General features: G+C 44.2%; 1 protein-coding gene across 9 annotated transcripts in view; it reads left to right on the top strand.

Annotated features, from left to right (window-relative positions):
• PI4KA (phosphatidylinositol 4-kinase alpha) overlaps window positions 1-26753 on the top strand; it is a 151007-nt gene that overhangs the window by 2349 nt on the left and 121905 nt on the right. For all 9 annotated transcript variants that reach the window (XR_010156005.1, XR_010156004.1, XR_010156003.1 and 6 more), the window contains exons 2-3: window positions 17675-17791; window positions 21751-21844. Coding sequence is in view for 6 of the 9 variants with exons in the window: in XM_024352561.3 (XP_024208329.2) it covers window positions 17675-17791; window positions 21751-21844 (211 nt within the window). In the remaining 3 variants the exon portion in view is untranslated. The remainder of the gene's footprint in view (window positions 1-17674; window positions 17792-21750; window positions 21845-26753) is intronic.

The raw sequence follows: 26753 nt of genomic DNA, 5'->3' as shown, positions 1-26753 counted from the left end.
AAAAAAAAAAAAAAAAGATTATATTTTACAAGGAACACAGCCATAGCCCAGGTTGGCAGCTCCCTAATGCCACTTACTTTAGGAAGTACTTCAGTCTCATTGGCAACATTTACCAATCACTTTTTTGGTTTTTTTGAGAGGGAGTCTCGCTCTGTTGCCCAGGCTGGAGTGCAGTGGTGAGATCTCGGCTCACTGCAACCTCTGCCTCTCAGTTTCAAGCTATTTTTCCACTGTAGCCTCCTGAGTAGCTGGGACTACAGGCATGTGCCACCACCCCGGGCAAATTTTTTAGTATTTAGTAGAGACGGGGTTTAGTATTTAGTATTTAGTGGAGACGGGGTTTCACCCTATTGGCCAGGCTGGTCTTGAACTCCTGACCTCAAGTAATCCACCCGCCTCGGTCTCCCAAAGTGCTGGGATTACAGGCATGAGCCACTGTGCCTAGCCATTACTAATCACTTCTGTGAAGAAGAGTGAATAGAGCAGCACTGGGGCTGCTGTTTTTACAAGAGCCTGCTTACGAAGTTGGCCTTTGGCTGGCATCTGGGAAATAAGCACTTGAATGCTTTCCTCAATCCTGTAACTATTAGTAATAAAGATGGTTCACTATGCCTAGATCCTTTTTACAAACTATGATTTATGTTGAATACCTGCTTTCCTTCCGGGAATCTGATGGCTAGGCTGGTAGTGCATAAATTAAAAACTTAGGGTGCTGATTCTCTAATGGACTTTCCTGGGCACAAACTGCACACATGTATTGAATATTTTGCTGCTGTAGCAAGGAGCAAGCTTGATGTATATCCTCACAGGAGGGAGAGAACATAAGGAAGCCTGTGCATGGGTTTCTACAGGCAGCCCTGACATGCTTTTAGTGACACTTGAGGTCCTTTCCTATTGCTGATATCCATTCACTGTAAAAAATTTAGCCATGAGTACAACTATATACATGTGGGCAGTCTGGGGACCCCTGAAGCACCTTATTTCATAGAGGATTCTGTAAGTGGCTGACCCCATTAAATATATGTGAATTCCTCTCATCCTTATCTAAGATCTTGCGACTTGATTATGCTAGGGATCATTGTTAATATGTAGTCCCTGGCACATGTATACATATGTAACAAACCTGCATGTTGTGCACATGTACCCTTGAACTTAAAGTATAATAAAAATATATATATAAAAAATGTGTAGTCCTATAATATGTGTGTTACTACATTCCTCCTTTTGAAGCAATTGACAAAAAGCCCTTAGCATTTCCAAGGAAAAGTTTCTTGTTCTTTTTTTTTTTTTGAGACAATTTCACTCTTGTTGCCCAGGCTGGAGTGCAATGGCATGATCTCGGTTCACTGCAACCTCCACCTCCCGGGTTCAAGCAATTCTCCTGCCTCAGTCTCCTGAGTAGCTGGGACTACAGGCACCTGCCACCACACCCAGCTAATTTTTGTATTTTTAGTAGAGATGGGGTTTCGCCATGTTGGCCAGGCTGGTCTCAAACTCCTGACCTCAGGTGATCCGCCCGCCTCGGCCTCCCAAAGTGCCGGGATTGCAGGCGTGAGCCACCACGCCCGGCCAAGTTTCTTGTTCTTAAGAGTAAAGGAATTTTAGAGTATGCACCTGAGATAATAAAGATGGAGACTTATAGGGGGAGATGAGTATTTAAAACCCAATCCCTCCCCTTCTCTCTTCCCTCTTCCCCTTCTCTTTGCTTCTATTTTTTTCTCTTCTTTCTTCCTGAGAGATTGGAGGACTGCGTGGGGCTTGATCTAGATAGGGTTGACCTGGCGAAGGCTAAGTTTGCAGAACCAGACCTCACATCTCAGCTCAGACATTGGTAACTCAGGCAGCCCTGACATGGTTTTAGTGACACTTGAGGTACATTAATGACATAACCTTCCCTACCTTTGTCTCTCTACATGCCACAGTTGTGTTTACTTACTCTAGTCACTCACTCTAATCCCAGTCCGTGAAACCAAGCCTATTACTGCTCTGTGGACTTTACTTAAAAAAAAAAATTACCTTAGGCTGGGCACAGTGACTCACGCCTGTAATCCCAGCACTTTGGGAGGCTGAGGCAGGCTGATCGCTTGAGGTCAGGAGTTTGAGACCAGCCTGGCTAACATGGTGAAACCCCGTCTCTACTAAAAATACAAAAATTAGCCAGGCGTGGTGGCGGACGCCTGTAATCCCAGCTACTCGGGAGGCTGAGGCCAGAGAATCACTGGAACCCAGGAGGCTGAGGTTGCAGTGAGCCGAGATCTCACCACTGCATTCTGGCTTGGGCGACAAACGGAGACTCTGTCTCAAAAAAAAAAAAAAAATTACTTTCAGAAAACATTTATTGAGCTCCTGCTGCTGCTTGGTATGTGCTAGGCCCCAGGTAAATCAGAAGCAGTGTTAATTTGATTGCTCAGGTGAACAGCAGCAAGTCAGCCTTGCTACAAGTTTCTCGTCTACTCTTTTTTTTTTCTCTTTCCTTTAATGAACCAATGAAATCCCATAAATCCCATCTACTTTTTTTTTTAATTTAATTAGAGATGGGGGTCTCACCATCTTGCCCAAGCTGGTCTCAAATTCCAGGGCTTAAGGGATCCTCCTGCCTTCGCCTCCCAAAGTGCTGAGATTACAGGTGTGAGCTACCCCAACCTGACCAAGATCCCATTCTACTCTCATATTTCAGGTCTGGTGACTAGACTCCTGCCATGTTCCCATAGCCAAAGCCAAGACCCTTGAGCATCTGTTCTGATCCATGGCTGAGCTTTGAGCTTTTCCTGCTAGGCTGTGCTTTAGACTGGGGTCCCACCCCCAGCATTGGAACCCACCTCAGAGGACACTCTGTCTGTGAAGCCCTTTGAACCAAATCCTACCCAGTCCTCAGCCCTCTCCCTCTGGGAGAAAGATAAGAAGAAAAAAATAGACAAGAAAGAAAGTGAGGCTTTTCAACATTGGGATCTCCATATACAGTTGGCTTCCAGACTCCTCCTTCCTGATTTCTATCTGCCCGCTAGTCTTGTTCTGCTTTCCTGGTTCTCACCTGTCTTCAGAATGTTGCTGAGCCACCCCTACTAAGCTTCCTCCTGGACCTGCCTGGTTAATATTCCTTTGTCAGGGAAGTTCAGTGGCCTGTTTGTGTCTCTCCTCTATAGGCCTGTATTAAACCAGTGGACCCTCGATCCTGGGATACCGAGAGTCATGGGCAGAGCTGCAAAGTAGATAGCATTCCTTGTCCTTCTATTCCTCTCCCTACCCTCAGGAGGCTTTGATCAGAGCCCTTTTTCCATGTCCTAAAATGTTCTCTTTGTTTTCTTCAGTTAGAATGCCAGAATCCTGAGGTGTCGTAGCTAACTATTGATCTGGTTTTTGAAAGAAAATAGAGATGGGGTCTCACCATTTTGCCCAGGCTGGTCTCAGATTTCTGGGCTCAAGTGATTCTCTTGCCTTGGCCGCCCAAAGTGCTGGGATTACAGGTGTGAGCTGCTGCACCCAGCCCGATCTGATGTTTAAATGGCACTGCGGCATTAGGGACAGGCTGAACCCTCCTTGGTGGACGTATGTGCTCCATAAGATGAGTTAATTCTAATCTGTAGTTGGGAGAATATGTGGCTTGGTGCTTAGGGTAGTGGGCTTTCTGGAGTTCATGGTTATTCAGTCTGTACTTTAGAGTGGTCTGCCATGGAGTAAAAATCATAGTGTTGGCGTTTTTCCAGTATCATGAAGCCAAGAATTTCCTATCCTCTTTCCCTTTCCTTTGTAAGGCTATGTTAAGAAGAGCCATCCGTAGAGCGAGAGGAGAGAGATAATGAGGGTTGGCGGAGGGTATACGCGGTGCCAGAATCATTGTTATTAAATCAACTAGAAAATATTTTAAGAAGAAATTGGAAGAAGAAAAAATCTTTACCTGTTAACTATTAGTTTGCTAGGCTGCCATAACAAAGTACCACAGACTGGCTTAAACAACACAGATATATTTCCTCCTCATTCTGGAAGTTAGAAGTTCAAGATGAAGGTGTCAGCAATGTTGATTTCTTCCGAGGCCACTTTCTCCCTCTGTCTTCACGTAGCCTTCCCTCAGTGCCCTCCTGTGTCACCAGCTGTTTGTCTCCCCAGGGTGCAGAAATGTTCTATTTCTCACTCCTTACTGCAGATTCTCTTTTCTGCTGTCTGTGTTTGCAGTTTGCACTCATTGGAGATGTGGTTGCCTCTAATCTTTCCCACCAGCAGCTATTTCCATCATTGACATCAGTTGCTGAAATTTATGCATTTTATCTTCCTGATTGCTTATTTGTTTATTTATTTATTTACTTTTTGAGATGGAGTCTTGCTCTGTCACCCGGGCTGGAGTGCAGTGGCATGATCTCTGCTCACTGCAAGCTCTGCCTCCTGGGTTCACGCCATTCTCCTGCCTCAGCCTCCCGAGTAGCTGGGACTACAGGCGCCCGCCACCACGCCCGGCTAATTTTTTGTATTTTTAGTAGAGACAGGGTTTCACTGTGTTAGCCAGGATGGTTTATTTATATTTTTATTTTTGTATTTGCTTCTGTTGTATATGTTGGCATGCTGGAGAAAAGCTTGGCCTTTCATGAACATTGCCAAGTTGGCCAGAACACTACTTTCATTTGTGTGGTAAACTGACAAATAAATACAGAGTTGAGGCAGAAATCCTCAGGTCTCACTTGCATTTGTTTATTGAGTCCTGAGAGGCTCTGTCTCTGCTGCAGAAGCCATTCTCTTTTCCTGAATGTTTTTCTGTGTTTAAAGCTTGTCTGGAAGCCTGGATTCAGGATAACCAACGCGGCCAGGCACAGTGGCTCACGCCTGTAATCCCAGCACTTTGGGAGGCTGAGGCAGGCACATCACCTGAGGTCAGGAGTTCGAGACCAGCCTGGCCAACATGGTGCAACCCTGTCTCTAATAAAAATACAAAAATTAGCAGGGCGTGGTGGTGTGCGCCTGTAAGCCAAGCTACTTGGGAGGCTAAGACAGGAGAATTGCTTGAACCCGGGAGGTGGTGTGGTGAGCTGAGATTGCACCACGGCACTCCAGCCTGGGCAACAGAGCAAGACTCCGTCACAAAAACAACAACAACAACAACAAAAAAAACCCAAGGCTATACTATTATGAAAGCAAAAGATGGCACCATCCGTTCATATGATAAATCTTTGGGGGTTTGCTGTGTTGCAGGCACTGTGCTAGGCCCTGGTATTAGAGGGGTGGATAAATAGACATTAAAAAAAAAATAGAGATAGGGTCTCACTGTGTTGCCCAAGCTGGTCTCAAATTCCAGGGCTCAAGCCGTCTGCCCACTTCGGCCTCGCAAAGTGCTGGGATTATAGGCATGAGCCACTGTGCCTGGCCTAGACATTTTTAAAAATAGAAATTACATTTTTTTGGTGACAGTTTTGCTTTTTCACTCAGGCTGGAGTGCAGTGGCATGATCATAACTTACTACCACCTTGAATTCCTCGGTTTGAGGGATCCTCCTGCCTCAGCCTCCCAAGTAGTTGGGACTACAGGCACGCACATCGTACCTGGCTAAGTAAAAAAAGAAAAATTTTTTTAGAGATGGGGTCTTACTATCTTGCCCAGGCTTAGCTCAAACCGTGGGCTCAAGTGATCCACTCACCTCAGCCTCTCAAAGTGCTGAGATTATAGGCTTGAGTCACTGTACCCAGCGAAAATTTTAAAAAATTTTAGTAGGCCGGGCGTGGTGGCTCACACCTGTAATCCCAGCACTTTGGGAGGCCGAGGCGGGCGGATCACGAGGTCAGGAAATCCAGACCATCCTGGCTAACACGGTGAAACCCCGTCTCTACTAAAATTACAAAAAATTAGATGGGCGTGGTGGCCTGTAGTCCCAGCTACTGGGGAGGCTGAGGCAGGAGAATGGCATGAACCTGGGAGGCGGAGCTTGCAGTGAGCTGAGATCATGCCACTGCACTCCAGCCTGGGTGACAGAGCAAGACACCGTCTCAAAAAAAAAAAAATTTTTTTTAAATGAGTATTTATAGTCCCAGAGACCTATGGGGACTCCTTCAGCATGCACCACCACAGTCAGCTAATTTTTTGTATTTTAGTAGAGACGGGGTTCCAGGCTAGTCTTGAACTCCTGGCCTCAAGTGATCCACCTGCCTTGGCCTCCCAAAGTGCTGGTGTTAACAGGCGAGCCACCGTGCCTGGCTTGAGTGTTTAGATTTTTGTTGTCTTACTTTAGGGAATGTTGGGCTTTGTTCTGGTAGGCAGTTGCTTGTGGTTTGATTTGATCCTTCAGAGGCTAGGTTTTTCAATAGTGCTTTCTTGAGATATAATTCACATACCACAAAATTTACCCATTTAAAATGTACAGTTCATCATATTTAGTGTATTCACAGAGTTGTCCATCCATCACCATGATCAATTTTAGGTCATTTTCATTGCCCTCAAAAGAAACCTTGCTGTTACCCTGCAGCCCTACCAGCCCCATCCCTAGACAACCACTAGTTTACTTTTTGTCTCTGTAGATTTATTCTGAACATTTTGTAGAAATAGAATTATATAAGATGTGGTTTTTTGTGATGGTTTATTTTTATTTTTATTTTTTTTTGAGACAGAGTTTCGCTCTGGAGCCCAGGCTAGAGTGCAGTGGCGCGATCTCGGCTCACTGCAAGCTCTGCCTCCCAGGTTCACGCCATTCTTCTGCCTCAGCCTCCCGAGTAGCTGGGACTACAGGCGCCCGCCACTGCGCCCGGCTAATTTTTTGTATTTTTAGTAGAGGCAGGGTTTCACCGTGTTAGCCGGATGGTCTTGATCTCCTGACCTTGTTGTGATCCACCTGCCTCGGCCTCCCAAAGTGCTGGGATTACAGGCGTGAGCCACCGCACCTGCCATGATGGTTTTTACTTGGCGTATTTTCAAGGTTCATCCATGTTGTAGCATTTCATTACTTCATTTTTATTACTGAATAATATTTGTATGCATATACCATATTTTATCCATTCATTAGTAGGTGGATGTTTGGATTGTTTCTACATTTGACTATTATAAATAACGCTGCTATGGAAATTCATGTACAAGTGTTTCTGTAGACATATTTTCATTTCTCTTGGGTCTTTAACTAGATGTGGAATTGCTGGGCCATACAATAACTCTAGGTTTAACCTTTAGAGGAACTCCAGACTGTTTTCCAAAGTTACTACACCATTTACATTCCCACCAACGGTGTACAGAGGGCTTGTTTTCTTTACATTGTCACCAACACTCTGTATTGTCTGTCTTTCCAGTTATAGCCATCCTAGTGGATGTGAAGTGGGATCTTATTATTCTGTTGTTGATATGCATTTGCCTGATGGTTAATGATGTTGAGCCAGCCTATTCTATCCTGGAACAGCCACTCTTTTGGGGTATTTGTAGATCTCCTTTGGAGATATATCTATTCAGATCCTTTGCCCAATTTTAAATTGTAGTATTTTTAAAATTAAGTTGTAATAGTTCTTTATTTTAGATACAAGTTTCTTAATAAGATATATGATTTGCAAATATTTTCTCCCATTCTGTGGGCTTTTTCACTTTCTTCATGGTGTTCTTTGAAGTACAAAAGTTTTAAATTTTGATGATGTCCGTTTTGTCATTTTTTTTTTCTTTTGTCTCTTGTGCTTTTTGTGTTGTATCTAAGAAACCATTGTCTAATTTCAAGGTCACAAAGACTTACACCTGTGTTTTTTGTTAGCAGTTTTATAGTTTAGCTCTTACATTTGAGTTTTTGATCCATTTTGAGTTAAGTTTTTATGTGATATGAGATGGGGGTCCAGTTTCATTCTTTTGCATGTGAATATCCAGTTGTCTCAGCACGATTTCTTGGAAAGACTATTCTTTTTTCCATTGAGGGGTCCTGGAACCCTTGTCAAAAATCAGTTGACTGTAAGTGTGAGGGTTTATTTGGTCTGTATGTCTTTCCTGATGCTGGCTAGTATACTGTCTTGATTACTTTAGCTTTGTAGCAAGTTTTGAAATTGGGAAGAATGAGTCCTCCAACTTTGTCCTTCCTTTTCAAGATTGTTTTTGTTATTATGGGCCCCTTGAATTACCATGGAAATTTTAGGGTTAGCATGTTAGTTTCTGCAAAGAACTCACCTAGGGTTTTGACAGGGATGGTGTTGAATTTGTAGGTTAGTTTGGACTGTATTGCTATATTGTCCCTTTTTTTTTTTTTGAGATGGAGTCTCACTCTGTCACCCAGGCTGGAGTGCAGTGGCACAATCTCAGCTCACTGCAACCTCCGCCTCCCGGGTTCAAGCAATTCTCCTGCCTCTGCCTCCCAGGTAGCTGGGGCTACAGGTGTGCACAACCATGCCCGGCTAATTTTTGTATTTTTAGCAGAGACAGGGTTTTGCCATGTTGGCCAGGCTGGTCTCGAACTCTTGACCTCAGGTGATCCACCCGCCCTGGCCCCTCAAAGTTCTGGGATTATGGGCGTGAGCCACTGTGCTCGGCCTGTATTGCCATCTAAACAATAGTAACTGTTTTGATCTATGAACATGGGATGTCTTTCCATTTATTTAGGTTTTCTTTACTTTTAGCAATGTTGTAATGTTTCTTAGTTTTGCACTTCTTTTGTTTTTATTCATAAGTACTTTTTCTTTTTGATGCTATTTTAAATGAAATTGTTCTACTGGTTTTTTTTGTTTTTTTTTTTGAAACAGGGTCTCACTATCCCTCAGGCTGGAGAGCAGTGGTATGCAGTGGTATTATCACAGCTTACTATAGACTTGACCTCCCAGGCTTAAGCAGTCCTCCCACCTCAGTCTCTGAAGTAGCTGGGACTACAGGCACAAGCCACCATGGCCTGGCTACTTTTTGTAGAAACTGGGTTTCACCGTGTACTCCAGGTTGGTCTTGGGTTTCACCATGTACCCCAGGCTGGTCTTGAATTCCTGGGCTCAAGAGATCCACCCGCCTCAGCCTCCCAAAGTGTTGAGATTACAGGCGTGAGCCACTGCACCCAGCCTCCTGGTTAATTTCTAAAATTTTTCTTAGAGACTCACTATGTTGCCCAGACTTGTCTCAAACTCCTGGGTTCAAGCAATCCTCCTGCCTCGGCCTCCCAAAGTGCTGGGATTATTACAGTTGTTTTTCTTTTTAAATTTTTATTTATTCATTTTTCTTCAACTTTTATTTTAGGTTCATGTGCAGGATGTGCAGGTTTGTTAAATGTGTGCCATGGTGGTTTGCTGCACAGATCTTCTCATCACCTATGTATTAAGCCCAGCATCCATTAGCTATTACTTTTTTTTTTTTTTTTTGAGATGGAGTCTTGCTCTGTTGCCCAGTCTGGAGTGCAGTGGCGTGATCTCGGCTCACTGCAACCTCCACCTCCTCGGTTCAAGTGATTCTCCTGCCTCAGCCTTCTGAGTGGCTGGGATTACAGGCGCGTTGCACCACACCCAGCTAATTTTTTTGTATTTTTAGTAGAGACGGGGTTTCATCATGTTGGTCAGGCTGGTCTCGAACTCCTGATCTCATGATCCACCCACTTCGGCTTCCCAAAGTGCTGGGATTACAGGCATGAGCCACCGCACCTGGCCCCCCACCCTTTTTTTTTTTTTTTTTTTGAGCCTGCACTATTGCCCATGCTGGAATGCACTGTGGTGATCTCAGTTCACTGCAATCTCTGCTTCCCAGGTTCTAGCGATTCTCTTGCCTCAGCCTCCTGATTAGCTGGGACTACAGACGCTTGCCCCCACGCCTGGCTAATTTTTGTATTTTTAGTAGAGATGGGGTTTCACCATATTGACCAGGCTGATCTTGAACTCCTGACCTAAAGTGATCCACCCACCTTGGCCTCCCAAAGTGCTGGGATTACAGGCGTGGGCCCTTGTGCCTGACAGCTATTTTTCCTGATATTCTCCCTCCCCCACCTCACAGGCCCCAGCGTGCGTTGTTCCCCCCACTGTGTGTTCCTGTGTTCTCATCATTCAGCTCCCACTTAAAATTGAGAACGTGCAGTATTTGGTTTTCTGTTCCTGTGTTAGTGTTTTTCTTTACTTTTTTTTTTTAATAATTGAGATAAAGTTCATATAACATAAAATTAACCATGGAATAGTTTTCTTAATTTGCTCATTGCTGTGTTGTAGAAATACAATTTATTTTCTTTTCTTCTTTTCTTTTTTTTTTTTTTTTTTGAGATAGAGTCTTGTTCTGTCGCCCAGGCTGGAGTGCAGTGGCGCGATCTTGGCTCACTGCAAGCTCTGCCTCCTGGGTTCATGCCATTCTCCTGCCTCAGCCTCCCGAGTAGCTGGGACTACAGGCACCCGCCACCAAGCCTGCCTAATTTTTTTGTATTTTTTTTTAGTAGAGGCAAGGTTTCACCGTGTTGGCCAGGATGGTGTCTCGATCTCCTGACCTCCTGATCCGCCCGCCTCGGCCTCCCAAAGTGTTGGGATTACAGGCGTGAGCCACAGCGCCCGGCTGATTTTCGTATCTTAATCTTGTGTCCTGTAACCTTGCTGAATTTGTTTGTTAGAAGGTCATGAATCTGTCTACAGATAACCAAAGAGCATCTTTTTTATTTTGTATTTTTGGAGACAGGATTCTGCTCTGTTGCCCAGGCTGGAGTGCAGTGGCACGATCATAGCTTACTGCAGCCTCTAACTCCTAGGCTCAAGCAGTACTCCCACCTCAGCTTCCCAAGCAGCTGGGATTACAGGCACTTCCCACCGCGCTCAGCTCAAAAGTGCATCTCTAATGAAACTCTGATCCAGGGTGCTTGTAGGAGCAGGTGCTGTTCCATTTACATTTGTAGGTCCATGTGTATTGTATCATGTCACAGTCACCTTTGTTTATCATGATAGCCCTGAGTCACTTCGAAAATATCAGCTTATGTTCAATATTTTTTGTCTGAGGGGACGGTACATTTGAGAAAGACAATTACAAATGGTTTTAACAGAAAAATATACCATTAATACTTAAATCTTAGTCTTTTGTTCTCAGAGAATTTTGTTTCTCCAGAAAGACAATTCCCAGAGGTTTTAAATAACAAGTAGTACTCTTTTAAAAAAATCATTTAATTATCCAACTTTTATAATGCTATTATTGTAGCTTTATTTTGACCTGAATACCTTACAAATACCCTCTGTTATGGTTGATTCTCGTCTGCAATTTTCTGCCCAGTCATCCAGACTTACTTTCTCCTTGAATCTTACTTTCTCCTTGGTTTAGCATTTCCTTACCTTGGCAGTCAAAATTCACATCTTTGAGATACCTGTCTTTTAATATCCTTGGGTTAAAGTATTGCCAGGAGTTCTTATCAAAGTCTAAGTCAGTCATATTTGTTGCCTCCCTGTGGTCCATTGACTTAACAACCTTTTGAAAGTGGTGGGTAGAAGCCCTCTGGATCCTTTTTGTAAATGGGAATAACCCTGGCCATCGTGGTCAGATTTTGGGCTTAATGACTTTTTATAATGACCCACTCCCCCTAAGACCCCTAAAAACAAACAACTTGCTGGTTTATTGTAAAATTCTGATTCTGAAAACCCATTTGATGTTATTTTTCTTTTCATTTTTTCAAAGACTATAGGGTTAATGCTTTATCCTGCATTAGGACTTTGACCTCTCTGTGTCTGTTTCATCATATGTAAAAGGGGGATGATTAATAATAGCTACCTAATGAGCTGTTGTGAGGATTAAATAAGATAATATAGATGAACACATGATAAATGTTCAATATGTGTTAGCTGTCATTATTTGGAGAATGGCACCCACCAGAACTGGGTGTGATGATTTCTGTAGGACCCAGGTTCAAGTTTTCAGATGTCTTTCTAATAAGAGTCCCAGTTTCCAAGAGCATTTTGCTCCAGGCTTTCAGGGCCCTCTGTCGTTTAGTTTCTGACTTGTGTTATTTGCTAGTTGTATTATTTTTATTAGTTTTGTAACTCCTGCTGGATTGTAACGCTCATGAGGGAGTGACTGTACGTTATATATTACTTCATTTGAGAGTTCTTCCATCCGTCCCTCCATTCATTCAGTGAGGCAGCAGATACTTGTTCAGTGTCAACTGCATGCCAGCACTGTGCCTGGTACTGACTATATGACAAGTATCACAGTGTAGTTAAACCCTGCTTTCTAGTAGCCCTGTACCTCTTTTCTTTCCTCCTCACCTTATCAAATGTCTGTGACCTTGGCCGCTTTAGTCCCATTAAGTAGTTGTTAAAAGTTCTGAAATGTGTAGGGTGCAGTGGAGTGATGAGGAGGTCACAGGCCTCTCTGCAGTGAGAGGATAAGTATACAAGTAACTGTAAGATATCAGGAAGGTAATTATCTTGAGAAATACAGAGTTCTATGTGAGCTATTGAGAGGTATGATGGGAGATATTACGTCAAGTTGCTGGGGTCTGGAAAATGTTTGAGAGTTTTGAGACAGTTGAGATGGATCTTGGAAGGATGGGTTGAATTTTTATAGGGGAGATAGGGCAGGTTGGACAAAATGTTTCAGATGGGTCAAAACCATGGAAGAGGCCAGGCAGGGAGAAATGAGAATTGATACATAGCGGCCTGGGTTTATGAGAGAAGTTTTGGGGCTGGGAGTGTGCACTGAGTGTTCATTGGGCAATGGGGAACCATTGAAGGTATATGAACCAGAAGTGGAAATATTAGAGTAGGAAGAGACAAAATGAGAAGGAAGATCTAGTTAGGAGCCTGTTGCCTCAGGTGCACTTAACTTATCTGGACCTAGTTGCCTAACCTGTAAAACAGGAATAGGATAACACATGGCCTGCCTGAAAGTGAACGTTTGCTGGTTGCATCTGTGCAACCTCTCCTGACCTTAGACCTACACTGCTTCATATGTTTGGGAGTTGTCAGTGATCCTTAGGCCTGCAGTTCAGGTAAGCATATCAATGCGGCACATGAACTTGGGTATATTCTGTATTTCTTTTCTTTTTCTTTTTTTGTTTGGAGATAGGGTCTTGCTTTGCCACCCAAGCTGGAGTGTAGTAGTGTGATCACAGCTCACTGCAGCCTTAACCTGCTGGGCTCAAGCGATCCTCTAGCAATCTTCCCTCCTCGGACCCCCGAGCATCTAGGACTACAGTGGCATGCCACCGTGCCTGGCTAATTATTAAATTTTTTGTAGAGACAGGGTCTTGCCATGTTGCCCAGCCTGGTCTTGAACTCCTGGGCTCAAGCAGCCCTCCTGCCTCAGCCTTCCAAATTGCTGGGATTACAAGCGTAAGCCCATGCCTGGCCGTATTTTTTTCTGATTCTAAAGTTATCAATATTTTTTATAGAAAATATGGGAAATACAGAAAATAATAAAGAAGGAACTAAATATTGTCTGTAATTTTTTTTTTTTTTTTTTTTTTGAGACGGAGTCTCGCTCTGTCGCCCAGGCTGGAGTGCAGTGGCGCAGTCTCGGCTCACTACAAGCTCTGCCTCCCGGGTTCACGCCATTCTCCTGCCTCAGCCTCCCAAGTAGCTGGGACTATAGGCGCATGCCGCCACACCTGGCTAATTTTTTGTATTTTTAGTAGAGACGGGGTTTCACTGTGGTCTCGATCTTCTGATCTTGTGATCCGCCCACCTCGGCCTCCCAAAGTGCTGGGATTACAGGCGTGAGCCACTGCGCTCGGCCTTTTTTTTTTTTTGAGACAGAGTCTTGCTCTGTGGCCCAGGCTGGAGAGTGCAGTGGCACAATCTCGGCTCACTGCTATCTCCGGCTCCTGGGTTCAAGCAATTCTTGTGCCTCAGCCTCCCGAGTAGCTGGGATTATAGGCCCAGGCCACCACACCCGGCTGATTTTTGTATTTTTAGTAGAGATGGAGTTTTGCCATGTTGGCCAGGATAGTCTCGAACTCCTGGCCTCATGTGATCCGCCCACCTCAACCTCCCAAAGTGCTGGGATTACAGGTGTGAGCCACGGTGCCCGGCCTATTGCCTGTAATCTGATTACTCAGTTTGGTACTTTTCTTGATAGGCAGTCCAGTAGGCTTTGAGTTTTGTTTAATTACCAGTGACCAATTACATTAGTTTCCTATTACTACTGTAAATAAATTGCCACAGACTTGTTGTTAGAATAACACGTTTATAATTTTACAGTTCTGTAGATTAGAAACCCAACCTGTGTTTCACTGGACTGAAATCAAGGTGATGGCAGGGCTGTGTATCTCTTTAGAGACTCTAGGGGAGAACTCATTTCCAAGCCTTTTTCATTTTTTTAAAATATGTATATATTGAGATGGAGTCTTGCTCTGTTGCCCAGGCTGGAGTGCAGTGGCGCAATCTCAGCTCACTGCAACCTCTGCCTCCCGGGTTCAAGCAATTCTCCTGCCTCAGCATCCCGAGTAGCTGGGACTACAGGCACCTGCCATGGGGCCTGCCACCATGCCCGGCTAATTTTTGTATTTTTAGTAGAGATGGGGTTTCACAATGTTGGCTAGGCTGGTCTTGAACTCCTAACCTCAGGTGATCCACCCACTTCAGCCTCCCAAAGTGCTGGAATTACAGGTATGAGCCACCGCACCCAGCCATCATTTCCGAGCCTTTTACAGCTCCTAGAGCTTCCCACATTCCTTGATTTCTGGCCCCTTCCTTCATTTTCAAAGGGAGCAATGGTTGGCCAAGCCCCCATCTCACATCACTCTGACTCCCTCTTCTGCCTCTCTCTTCTCCTTTTAATGACCTTTGTGATTGCCCTGGGCCTATCTAAATAATCCAGGATATCCCTCCATTTCAAGGTTCTTAATTTAATTAGATCTGGAAGGTCTCTTTTGCCATGTAAAGTAACATATTCACAGGTTCCAGGGGATTGAGGGTGTGGACATCTTTGAGGTGCCATTATTCTGCCTGACATGCCAGTGTAGTGCATAAATCATGGAATCATTACATGGATCTCTGAGTTGTTCTTTTTGGTATCTTCACTTCACATTTAAAGCTATGCCTGGCTTTTAAAGTAATTTCTGAATGGTCACAGATTATTTCTATTTAAATGTTTTTAGTTGAGTGGGGATAGGGGAGGAAGGTCTGAAGTCAGAGTACCCCAGAGCCCCTCTGGGCATTTGAAAGAGAGGAGGCCCTGGCAGTCCAGAGGAATTGAGGATGGTAAAAAATGCTGCCTTCAGTTCTTTCTACTGGGTGGGGTGACCGCTGCACTGGCAGTATGGCTAAACTGTGTTGATGATGCTGAATTCTGATCCTGGGATATTGTTAGAGCCCAACCCAGAGCACCTGGCCTGAGAGAGGAAATCCATTCTTATGCTTTATGTAAAAAAGAAAGCCTTGGTGGCCGGGTGCGATGGCTCATGCCTGTAATCTCAGCGCTCTGGGAGGCCGAGGTGGGCGTATCACCTGAGATAAGTTCGAGACCAGACATCTTGGTTTTGGTGGGTTTTAGCTGGCTTCTTTACTGCAGCCTGTTTTATCAGCAAGGTCTTTATGACTTGTATCTTGTGTTGACTTCCTGTCTCACCCTGTGACTTAGAATGCCTGAACTGCCTGGGAATGTAGCCCAGTAGGTCTCAGCCTCATTTTACCCAGCCCCTATTCAGGATGGAGTTGCTCTGGTTCACACGCCTCTGACAATAGCTGATTAATTTTGTTATTTTTTTGTAGGGACAGGGTCTTACTGTGTTGCCCAGGCTGGTCTCAAACTCCTGGGCTCAAGTGATCCTCCTGCCTCGGCCTTCCAAAGTGCTGGGATTACAGGCATGAGCCTTGCACCTGGCCTGGATACTTTCTAGTGTGGTAAAGAGGCAACTAAAGTAATCTCTCCCATATCCTGTACATCATCAAGTCCTCTTAACTCTTCCTTCAAAACATATCCTGAACTGGTCTGTTTCTGTCTCTACACGTTGATTGCTACCATGCTAACATCTTCGCCTCAGCTGCTGCAGGAGTCTCCTCACCTGTCTCTGTTTTCACTCTTGTCCTCCAAAATCCATTTTCTGTGTATCAGCCAGAGGGATTCTTCTAGACTTCAGTTCTAAACTTGATGCCCTAAGGCCTCTATGTGTTTGTTATTAGGATACAATTCAGGCTTCTGACCTGGCCTGTGGGGCCCTCTGGGGACCTTCTCTGTCTGGACCTGAACTCCTGGGCCTCCTTGCTTCTTCTTTTCCACTGTGCTGCTGCAGCAGCAGCCTTTCCTGATTTGTCCTGGCTGCCTTCTTGATCAGATCCCAATTTAAGGAACCATCTTAGAGAGGCCCTCCCTGATCACATTATCAAAAGTTGTCTTTCAGGCACTATTGTTGGAGAAATAATGATGTTATGCCAATTTTGATGAGTTTTCAAGTCTTCGTACTGTCTTCTAGCACATTAGTTTCATCTGCCAGGTTTGTAGTGGAATGTATCTTCTGTGTTTTAGTGCAGGGTATTGATAAAGTATTGCATAGGACAGAGCAAAGTACATAGGCTTTGATAGGGCCAGTTCTTCCCTGTGCTTCAGTGATTGACTCATTAATCAGCATTCTTTGAATCTCATTGCCTGCTTTTGCCTTCCACTAGCCACTATTATAGTATATCCAATAACAACAGATAATGTTTATTGAGCATTTACTATATGCTGTGCTCAGTCCCAACTGCTTCACATATTTGATTTTTTTTTTGAGACGGAGTCTTGCTCTGTCGCCCAGGCTGGAGAGTGCAGTGGTGCCATCTCGGCTCTCTGCAACCTCCGCCTTCCGGGTTCAAGCAATTCTCCCGCCTCAGCCTCCTGAGTAGCTGGGATTACAGCTGCTCGCCACCATGCCTGGCTACATTTTGTATTTCTAGTAGAGACGGGGTTTCACCGTATTGGCCAAGCTGGTCTCAAACTTCTGACCTCGTGATCCGCCTGCCTCGGCCTACCAAAGTGCTGGGATTACAGGCGTGAGCCACCAGTCCTGGCCATGCATTTGATTTTTTAAAAGAGTCAGTGAGGCATTGTTAATGCAGGTTGATTTGGGTAACCTGTTCATGGTCAAGGGGTGGGGACACCCACTTAGACTGTCCTAACACCAAAATGCAAACTTTAGCCATTGTGTCTTACCCCCTCTGAGTATACACAGTTTTAACCTTCAGCTCATATTACTCAGAGTTTATGTGTTTTGAGGGGCACGCGTACAATTGTTTCAGCAGCTGGAGATGTCCTGTGATCTTTTAACTGAAAAAAAACTATGACTTATTGGTTACATGGACTCTTTGGGGTTTATGGTAGTGGTTTCTTTTGTTTGTTTGTTTGTTTGTTTTTGAGACAGAGTCTTGTTGTGTCACCCAGGCTGGAGTGCAGTGGCACGATCTTGGCTCACTACAACCTCTGTCTCCTGGGTTCAAGTGATTCTTCTGCCTCAGCCTCCCAAGTAGCTGGGACGATAGGTGTGCATCACCACACCTGGCTAATTTTTGTATTTTTAGTAGAGACGGGGTTTCACCATGTTGGCCAGGCTGGTCTTGAACTCCTGACCTCAGGTGATCCACCTGTCTTGGCCTCCCAAAGGGTTGGGATTACAGGTGTGAGCCACTGCACCTGGCCTATTTTTTATTTTTATTTATTTAAGAGATAGAGTCTCACTATGTTGGCCAGGCTAGTCTCAAACTCCCAACTCAAGTTATCCTCCCACCTCAGCCTCCTGAATAGCTGGTACTGCAGGCATATGACACTGCACTCAGCTTGCTTTATTTTGAATGTGGTTTTCTATTTTGTAGAGCTGTTTTTGGGGGGTCTCATTTTCTAGGTCCAAAAGCTTCTTTGCATGTGTCCAGTGGATTTCCATGGGATCTTCCAGTTAGATGAAAGACGGAGAGATGCAGTGATTGCATTGGGCATTTTTCTGATTGAATCTGATCTTCAGGTAAGTCTTCATGAAATTAAAAGTTTCTTCATTGTAAAAGGGGGTGTAGTGAGCGTTTAAGTTTGTATCTGCTTATATTTACCTAAAGCATTAGTAGAAGAATACATTTGAACCTAATCAAAGTGGGTAGTGGAGAGGGTAGGACAAGGTGGGAATGAAACTTCCTAATGTAAACTTTCTTAGAAAATTTGAGTTTTTTAGAATTGTGTGCATATATTATGTTGTAAAAAAAGTGTATTTTTGTTCGTTTGTTATTATGTGCCACAGAGTAAGTTAAAATGCTTTGAGAAGTAATTGTGTGCCTTCCAGGGTAGGTTTGGTTTTCAAGCTCAGGTAAAATGCTTATCAGTCAGACTCAGGGGTATTGTATTTCTCCTTCCAAAAGGACAAAATCATTTTAGGTAATTTTGATATAATATCATCTTTTTCAAAATTGCGATTATGTATATAAACTTTTAGAGTATGTATCAGTGTATCTTGTTTTTTTTTTTTTTTTGAGATGGAGTCTTGCTTTGTCGCCCAGGCTGGAGTGCAGTGGTGCAATCTCGGCTCACTGCAACCTCCGCCTCCAGGGTTCAAGTGATTCTCCTGCCTCAGCCTCCTGAGTAGCTGGGATTACAGGCACCAGCCACTACTCCTGGCTAATTTTTTTGTATTTTTAGTAGAGACGGGGTTTCTCCATGTTGGGCAGGCTGGTCTCAAACTCCTGACCTCAGGTAATCCGCCTGCCTCTGCCTCCCAAAGTGTTAGGATTACAGGCGTGAGCCACGTGTGAGCCATCATGCCTGGCCTCAGTGTACCTTTTAATAGGGACTTAAAATCTAGCCCTGTAGCTCCAACAAAAAATTAGTGTGACTGTTGTGTATGTGTATTTTTATATTTACCAAAGCTATTTGAAACAAATGATTGATCATTGGATATTGAATCTCTTATTTATTTATTTATTTTTATCATTACTAGATACTATTTCTAAATTCCAAGTTAATTATGCTGTGTTAGGTAAATAAAGATGTTAGATATTTGAATATTTATCTAGAACAGGTTGCTTCCATCTCCTGGAAATTTTGCTCTAATAAGCATTAATATTTTAACAGTATTTGTACATTGGAAACAAATAAGAATTTTAATTATAGAGCAGTATTTTAATAATTAAATAGGTTACCTGATCAAGGTTACATAAAAAACCAAAATTAGATACATAAGCTGCATTTTGGCCTTTCTTCTGCTGTCTATTTATTTATTTATTCTTAGAGTGTCACTCTATCGCCTAGGCTGGAGTGCAGTGGCACAGTCATTATTTAATGCAGCCTTGAACTCCTGGGCTCAAGGGATTCTCCCATCTCAGCCTCCTGAGCAGCTGGGATTATAGGCATTGGCATGATTTTTTAATTTTCTGTAGAAATGAGGGTCTTGCTATGTTGCCCAGGTTGATCTCCAACCCTGGTCTCAAGTGATCCTCGTGCCTAGGCTTCCCAAAGTGCTGGGATTACAGGCATGTGCCACCATACCCAGCTTGCCTGTTTATTTATAAATGTGAAAAGAAAGAAAACCATTTTTTTTTTCTGTTTACCATATCCTACATAAATATAAAATGAATTATAAAGGGCAAAAAATAATTTTAAAAAAATTTATAAGAAACTATTGTTGTTCAAATGTGGATTACTTGATAATATCTTTGGCAAACACGTTTCTTGATAGATTTACCTGTAAGTCCTGAAAGTGTTGTACTTGTATTAGACTTCTTAAGATGACAACAAATAGATGAGCACAAGTGTCATTCAGGTTCTGGGTAAGGACTAGCAGGGTCCCAGGTGGCATGTGATGTTGTCCCTTGGACCATAGAGTTTGCCTGTATGTCCAGGGCAGCCCACCGGCCTTGCATATACTAGGAGAGAAGCCTAGCATGCTTTGCCAGCCCCCTGAGAAAGCCCTAGGGACCACCTTGGTTTACCTGGTGCTTATATTCCTTGCTTCCCTCCAGGATGGGCTGTGCATTGACCTCCTTCAGGTCCCAGCAGTGGGCTGCCATGGTAGCAGCTGTGACCAGAGGAGCTGAGGTGGTTTTACTCACCCTGTGCTGCTAATGTCATCACAGTTTATATAGGAAAGAGTCACCTGGAGCCACTTCCTCTGCAGGAGGCCATGTGGTTCAGGCCTTATGGAGTTTTGTTCCTGTCAGTACACTAGGATCCTCGACAGATGTCTTAGCCAGTTCCTTTTTATGGTTTAGAGAAAAAACTTCTGTTTTTGATAAAGTTCTTTGTTTTTAGTTATCTATTATGGTATAACAAACTCCCCCCAGACTTAGTGCTTAATACATCATTTTGTTTGATTCGTGAATCTGCAATTTAGACAGGGCTCAACTGACTCCATTTAGCATCGGTTGAGGTGGCTCAAAAGCTGGGGGCAGGAATCACCTGAAGTCTCATTCATGGGTCTTATCACAGCATAGCGTCTAGGTTCCAGGGCAAACGTCCTGAAAAAGAGCCAGGTGGAAGCTGCATGCCTTCTGCCATGTTTTTTTGTTGTTTTTTGTTTTGTTTTGTTTTGTTTTGTTTTTTTGAAATGGAGTCTCTCTCTGTCGCCCAGGCTGGAGTGCAGTGGTGCCATCTAGGCTCACTGCAAGCTCCACCTCCTGGGTTTACTTATGCCATTATCATGCCTCAGCCTCCCAAGTAGCTGGGACTACAGGTGCCCACCACCATGCCTGGCTAATTTTTTGTATTTTTAGTAGAGAAGGGGTTTCACCATATTGGCCAGGATGGTCTTGATCTCCTGACCTCGTGATCTGCCTGCCTCGGCCTCCTAAAGTGCTGGGATTACAGGTGTGAGCCACCGCACCTGGCCACCTTCTGCCATGCTTTTATGTTTTAATTTTTTTCGAGACAGGATTTCACTCTCTTGTGCAGGCTGGAGTGCAGTGGCACAATCTTGACTTACTGCAGTCTTCACCTCCCATGCTCAAGCAGTCCTCCCACCCCAGCCTCCCAAGTAGCTGGGACTACAGGCACGTCCCACTACACCCAGCTAATACTTGCATTTTTAGTAGAGACAGGGTTTTGCCATGTTGGCCAGCTGGGTCTTGAATTCCTGAGCTCAAGTGATTCACCTGCCTGGGTCTCCCAAAGTGCTGGGATTACGGGTGTGAGCCACTATGAGCCACTATGCCTGGCTGCAGCCATGTTTTTAAAACTACCATGTGGTTTGTCAGCATTTCAAAACATCAAATAGTACTCCTCTTCTCTAGAGCACACTTCTTCTCTGGAGCACATCTAATCCTTAACTGGAACATCTGTAAATAGGGAAATAGCTCCAAAAGCCAATGATGGAAGATTATGAAGCTATATATTGGTGTTGATTGGCTAGTTCAGAAATTAGAGGAAAGTAAAATTTTTCACTGGGCTAAAGTTGGCTATAAAGTCTGATGCTCAACTTGAGAAGAACAAGAGGAAACATGAAGTAGAAAATTAAAAAAAAAAAACAACAAGGAAAATGGACAAGGGACATGAACAGAAAAAAGCATCACCCAGTTGAGATGCCCGCATTGTGAGCTTCTCTCCATCCCCAGGATCTTATTCTGGGGCTCATGGATGGGTTTTGGGGCTCTAAACCATTCTTACTGAAGACAGCTTTGAGTGCGTACACACGTGTACCTCCTGGAGAGGCCCAGCCCCCAGAAGAGGCCTGAGCAGGCTGGACCCTCAGCTCCAGAAGGCAGGTGCGAACCCTTCCTTAGGCTCCTGTGGTACAGGTTGATGGGACAGCCTCTGGACTCTGCAGTGTGAAAACAGGAATGGAATGATGCCATGTGAATTTACATGCACTTTACGTTATCCCTGGAGAATCTCTGAGATGATTAGGATGTGGATATGCTTTGCTTTGGGCTTAATCTGGGCTAAAAAGCTGCCAATCACTTATTTTATTAAATCTAATTTATTATTCTTCTTCTTATTTTTTAGCACAAAGATTGTGTGGTTCCTTACCTTCTTCGACTTCTCAAAGGTCTTCCAAAAGTGTATTGGGTAGAAGAAAGCACAGCTCGGAAAGGCAGAGGTAATTGTATATAATGTTTTCCCTGAATATAAGAGAAAATACACATGTTCAGTGTCTGTAGGATCAAGTGTTTATTCATACTGACACATCAGATGCATCTTGTCTCCCTCCTGGCTGTGAAACAACTGCCTGCAGCATTGTGGGCTGAGCTTACATCCATGTGTTGGCCACAGCCCATGGATGAGTTGGGGAGAAGGTAGGCCTGGGTAGGCCAGCTTTCCATTGCATTCTTCTGAGAGTGAGCAAGAACATTGAGACCTTCAAGAACCTTTTCTCATGTCTCATTGGCCAGAATTGGGTCATCTGCCCATCCCCAAATCAGTCACTGTTACCCTTAGAATTTATAGGCTCACTCCTGGAGTGAGGTCAGTTTTCCAGATTATATTGCTGCTGCTCAAAAAGGGTGAGATGGAGGTTGGAGACCCAACAGCAATGTTCACTGTAAATAGTTTCATCACTTTGTTTCTAAGTTCCAGTTAAACTTTGCACCTTTAGAAACAGAATAAATTGGTGGTATGGTGGCTCACTTCTGTAATTCTAGCACTCTGGGAGGCTGAGGTGGGCAGATCGTTTGAGCTCGGGAGTTTAAGACTAGTCTGGGTCGGCCGGGCCTGGTGGCTCACACCTGTAATCCCAGCACTTTGGGAGGCCGAGGCGGGTGGATCACGAGGTCAGGAGTTCAAGACCAGCCTGGCCAATATGGTGAAACTATCTCTCTACTAAAAGTACAAAAATTAGCCGGGCATGGTGGTGTGTGCCTGTAGTCCCAGCTACTCGGGAGGCTGAGGCAGAAGAATTGCTTGAACCCAGGAGGCAGAGGTTGCAGTGAGCCGAGATATGCTACTGCACTCCAGCCTGGGCGACAGCACGAGACTCCGTCTCAAAAAAAAAAAAAACAAAAACAAACCAAAACTAGTCTGGGCAACATGTCCCAGTCTGCTAAAGATGGGTTTTGCTGTTCTCATTAACATTCTGGGCCCCGCAACACCACCGCCACAGGCATGAACGCATGCACAGAGGTCACCAGCTCCAACTCTGTGCTACCGCTGCCATTGGTACAAATGTGCACACAGACCCCAGCGGCCGTGCACCACTGCTACTGCCAGTGCCCACACAGAGGCAGGCAGCCCCAGGCCTCCTAGCACCCCGCCTCAGCCAGTGAGCATGCACCCCATTGCACTGCTGTTGCTGCTGTCACAAGCAAATAGGCTGCCACTATCCGACAGAGTGCTTTGGCTGGCACTACCCTTCAGAGTGTTGTGGCTGTGGCCCAAGAACACCTCAACCCCTCCAGTGCTGCATGTTCTCAACCTCAGAGAGCCAGAGAACAAAGCTGAGTGCCCAATACCAGCCCCCCAGTGTTGGAGGACACAGCCCAGGAGTGCTGAGCTGAGCCTTAGTCCCCCAAAAATCTGCCAGAAATGAAGCCAGTTGACTGAACCCAATCAAACCCCCAAAGACATCAAAGAAGATAAAAGCACCACCCCCAAAAAAATCCATCCAAAGGACAGCAGCTTCAAAGATTGAAAGAACATTAGCCAATGAAGATAAGAAAGAGCCAGCACAGGAACTCTGGCATCTCCAAAAGCCAGTGTCTTCTTGCTGCTAAGTTGACTGCACTAGTTCCCCAGCAGTGGTTCTTAACCAAGCCAAAATGACAGAAATAGAATTCAGAATATGGATAGGAACGAAGATCATCAACATTCAGGAGAAAGTTGAAACCCAATCCAAAGACTGTAAAGGATACAATAAAACGATATAGGAGATGTAAGATGAAATGGCCATTTTAAGAAAAAAACGGCCGGGCACAGTGGCTCACACCTGTAATCTCTGCACTTTGGGAGGCCGAGGTGGGTAGATCATTTGAGGTCAGGAGTTCGAGACCAGCTTGGCCAACATGGTGAAACCCCATCTCTACTAAAAATACAAAAAGTTAGCCAGGTGTGGTGGCAGGTTCCTATAATCCCAGCTACTTGGGTGGCTGAGGCAGGAGAATCGCTTGAACCTGGGAGGTAGAGGTTGCAGTGAGCTGAGATCATGCCACTGCACTTCAGCCTGGGTAACAGAGTGAGACTCTGTCTCAAAAAGAAAACAATCAAACTGAGCTGATGGAGCTGAAAAACTCACTTCAAGAATTTTGGCTGGGCGCAGTGGCTCATACCTGTAATCCCAACACTTTGGGAGGCCAAGGCAGGTGGATCACAAGGTCAGGAGTTCAAGACCAGCCTTGCCAAGGTGATGAAACCCCATCTTTACCAAAAATACAAAAATCGGCTGGGTGTGGTGGCGCACGCCTGTAAATCCCAGCTACTTGGGAGGCTGAGACAGGAGAATCGCTTGAACCCGGGAGGCAGAGGCAGCAGTGAGCCGAGATTGCGCCGCTGCACTCCAGCCTGGGCAACAGAGCAAGACTCCATCTCAAAAAAAAAAAAGAATTTCAAAATAAACAACAGAATTGACCAAACTGAGGAAAGAATCCCAGAGCTCAAAGACCAGCTCTCCAAAATAACTCAGACAAAAGTAAAGAAAATAAAGAATGAACACCTCTGAGAAATATGGGATTATGTAGAGACCAAATATACAACTCATTGGTGTCCCTGAAAGATAGGGAGAGAGAAAATAAGCAACTTGGAAAACATATTTCAGGATATTATCCATGAGTATTTTCCCAATCTCACTAGAGAGGCCAAAATTCAAATTCAGGAAATGCAGAGAACCCCTATGAAATACTACACAAGAAGACCATCCCCAAGGCACATAGTCATCAGATTCTCCAAGGTCTAAATGAAAGAAAAAAAATGTTAAAGGCAGCTAGAGAGAAGGGACAGGTCACCTTCAAAGGGAGTCCCACCAGGCTAACAGCAGACCTTTTAGCAGAAACTCTACAAGCCAGAAGAGAATGGAGGCCTACATTCAGCCTTTTTGTTTTGTTTTGTTTTTGTTTTTGTTGTTGTTTTTGTTTGTGTTTTGAGAAAGAGTCTCACTCCATCACTCAGGCTGGAGTGCAGTGGTGCGATCTTGGGTCACTACAACCTCCGCCTCCCAGGTTCAAGCAATTCTCATGCCTCAGCCTCCTGAGTAACTGGGGACTATAGGCATACACCACCATGCCCAGCTAATTTTTGTATTTTTAGTAGAGACAGGGTTTTGCCATGTTGACTAGGCTGGTCTTGAACTCCTGGCCTCAAGTGACCCCCACTCCTCAGCCTCACAAAGTGCTGGGATTGCAGGCATGAGCCTCTGGGCCTGGCTCATATTCAGCATTGTTAAAGAAAAGAATTTCCAACGAAGAATTTCATATCCGGTCAAACTAAGCTTTATGAGTGAAGGAGAAATAAGATCTTTTTGAGACAAGCACATGCTAAGGGATTTCTTTACCACCACCTGCCTTACAGGGTCTTGAAGGGAATGCTAAACATGGAAGGGAAAGATTATTACCAACCACTACAGAAACACACCTAAGGGCTGGGCACAGTAGCTCACACCTGTAATCCCAGCACTTTGGGAGTCTAAGGCGGATGGAACACCTGAGGTCAGGAGTTTGAGACCAGGCTGGCCAACATGGTGAAACCCCGTTTCCACTAAAAAGACAAAAAATTAGCTGAGCATGGTGGCAGATGCCTGTAGTCCCAGCTACTCAGGAGGCTGAAGCAGGAGAATCACTTGAACCCGGGAGGTGGAGGTTACAGTGAGCCACAGTCGCATCACTGCACTCCAGCCTGGGCAACAGGAATGAAACTCTGTCTCAAAAAAAGAACAAACAACAACAATAACAAAACACACCTAAGTACCTAGACTAGTGACACTATAAAGCAGCCACACAAACAAGCCTACATAATAACCAGCTAACAATATGGTGACAGGAACAGAGCCACACATATCAATATTATGAATGTAAATGGACTAAATGTCCCATTTAAAAGACACATTGTGGCAAATTGGATAAAGAAGCAAGACCTAATGGTATGCTGTCTTTAAGAGACCAATCCCACATACAGTGACACCCATACATTCAAAGTAAAAAGATGAAAAAAATCTGCCAAGCAGATGGAAAATGGAAAAAAGAGCAGGGATTGCTATTCTGATTTCAGACAAAATAGACTTCCAACCAACGAAGATCACAGAAGACAAAGAAAGGCATTACATAATGGTAAAAGGCTTGATTCAGCAAGATTTGACTATATGTATCCAACACGGGAGCAAATTTATGCATATCGAACACGGAAGCAACCACATTCATAAAGCAAGTTCTTAGAGACCTATGAAGAGGCTTAGGTAACCACATAATAACTGGGACACTTCAACACCCCACTGACAGTGTTAGACAGATCATCAGGGCAGAAAACTGTTAAAGATATTCAGGATTTAAACTCGACACTTGACCAAATGGACCTAATAGATATCTAAGAACACTCCACTCGAAAGCAGCAGAATATACATTCTTCCCATCTGCACATGCAACATACTCTAAAATCAACCACACTATCAGACATAAAACAAGCCTCAGCAAATTCAGAAAAACTGAACTCATACTAACCATGCTCTTGGGCCACAGCACAATAAAAATAGAATTAAATACTAAGAAAATCACTGAAAGCATATAATTACATGAAAACTAAATAACCTGCTCCTGAATGACCTTCGGGTAAATGATGAAATTAAGGCAGAAATCAAGAAATTATTTGAAATTAATGAGAACGAAGATACAACATACCAGAATCTCTGGGACACAGCTAAGGCAGAATTAAGAGGGAAGTTTATAGCATGAATGCTGACGTTGAAAAGTTAGATCTCAAATTAACAACCTAACATCACAAGTAGAGGAACTAAAGAAACAAGAACAAACTAACCCCAAAGCTAGCAGAAGATAAGAAATAACTAAAACCAAAGCTGAACTGAAGGAAATGAG

This window comes from Pan troglodytes, chromosome 23 (assembly GCF_028858775.2).
Source record: "Pan troglodytes isolate AG18354 chromosome 23, NHGRI_mPanTro3-v2.0_pri, whole genome shotgun sequence".
Taxonomy (NCBI): Eukaryota; Metazoa; Chordata; class Mammalia; order Primates; family Hominidae; genus Pan; species Pan troglodytes.
The sequence above is the reverse complement of the archived record's forward strand: the minus strand, read 5'-3'. Positions and strand labels throughout refer to the sequence as shown.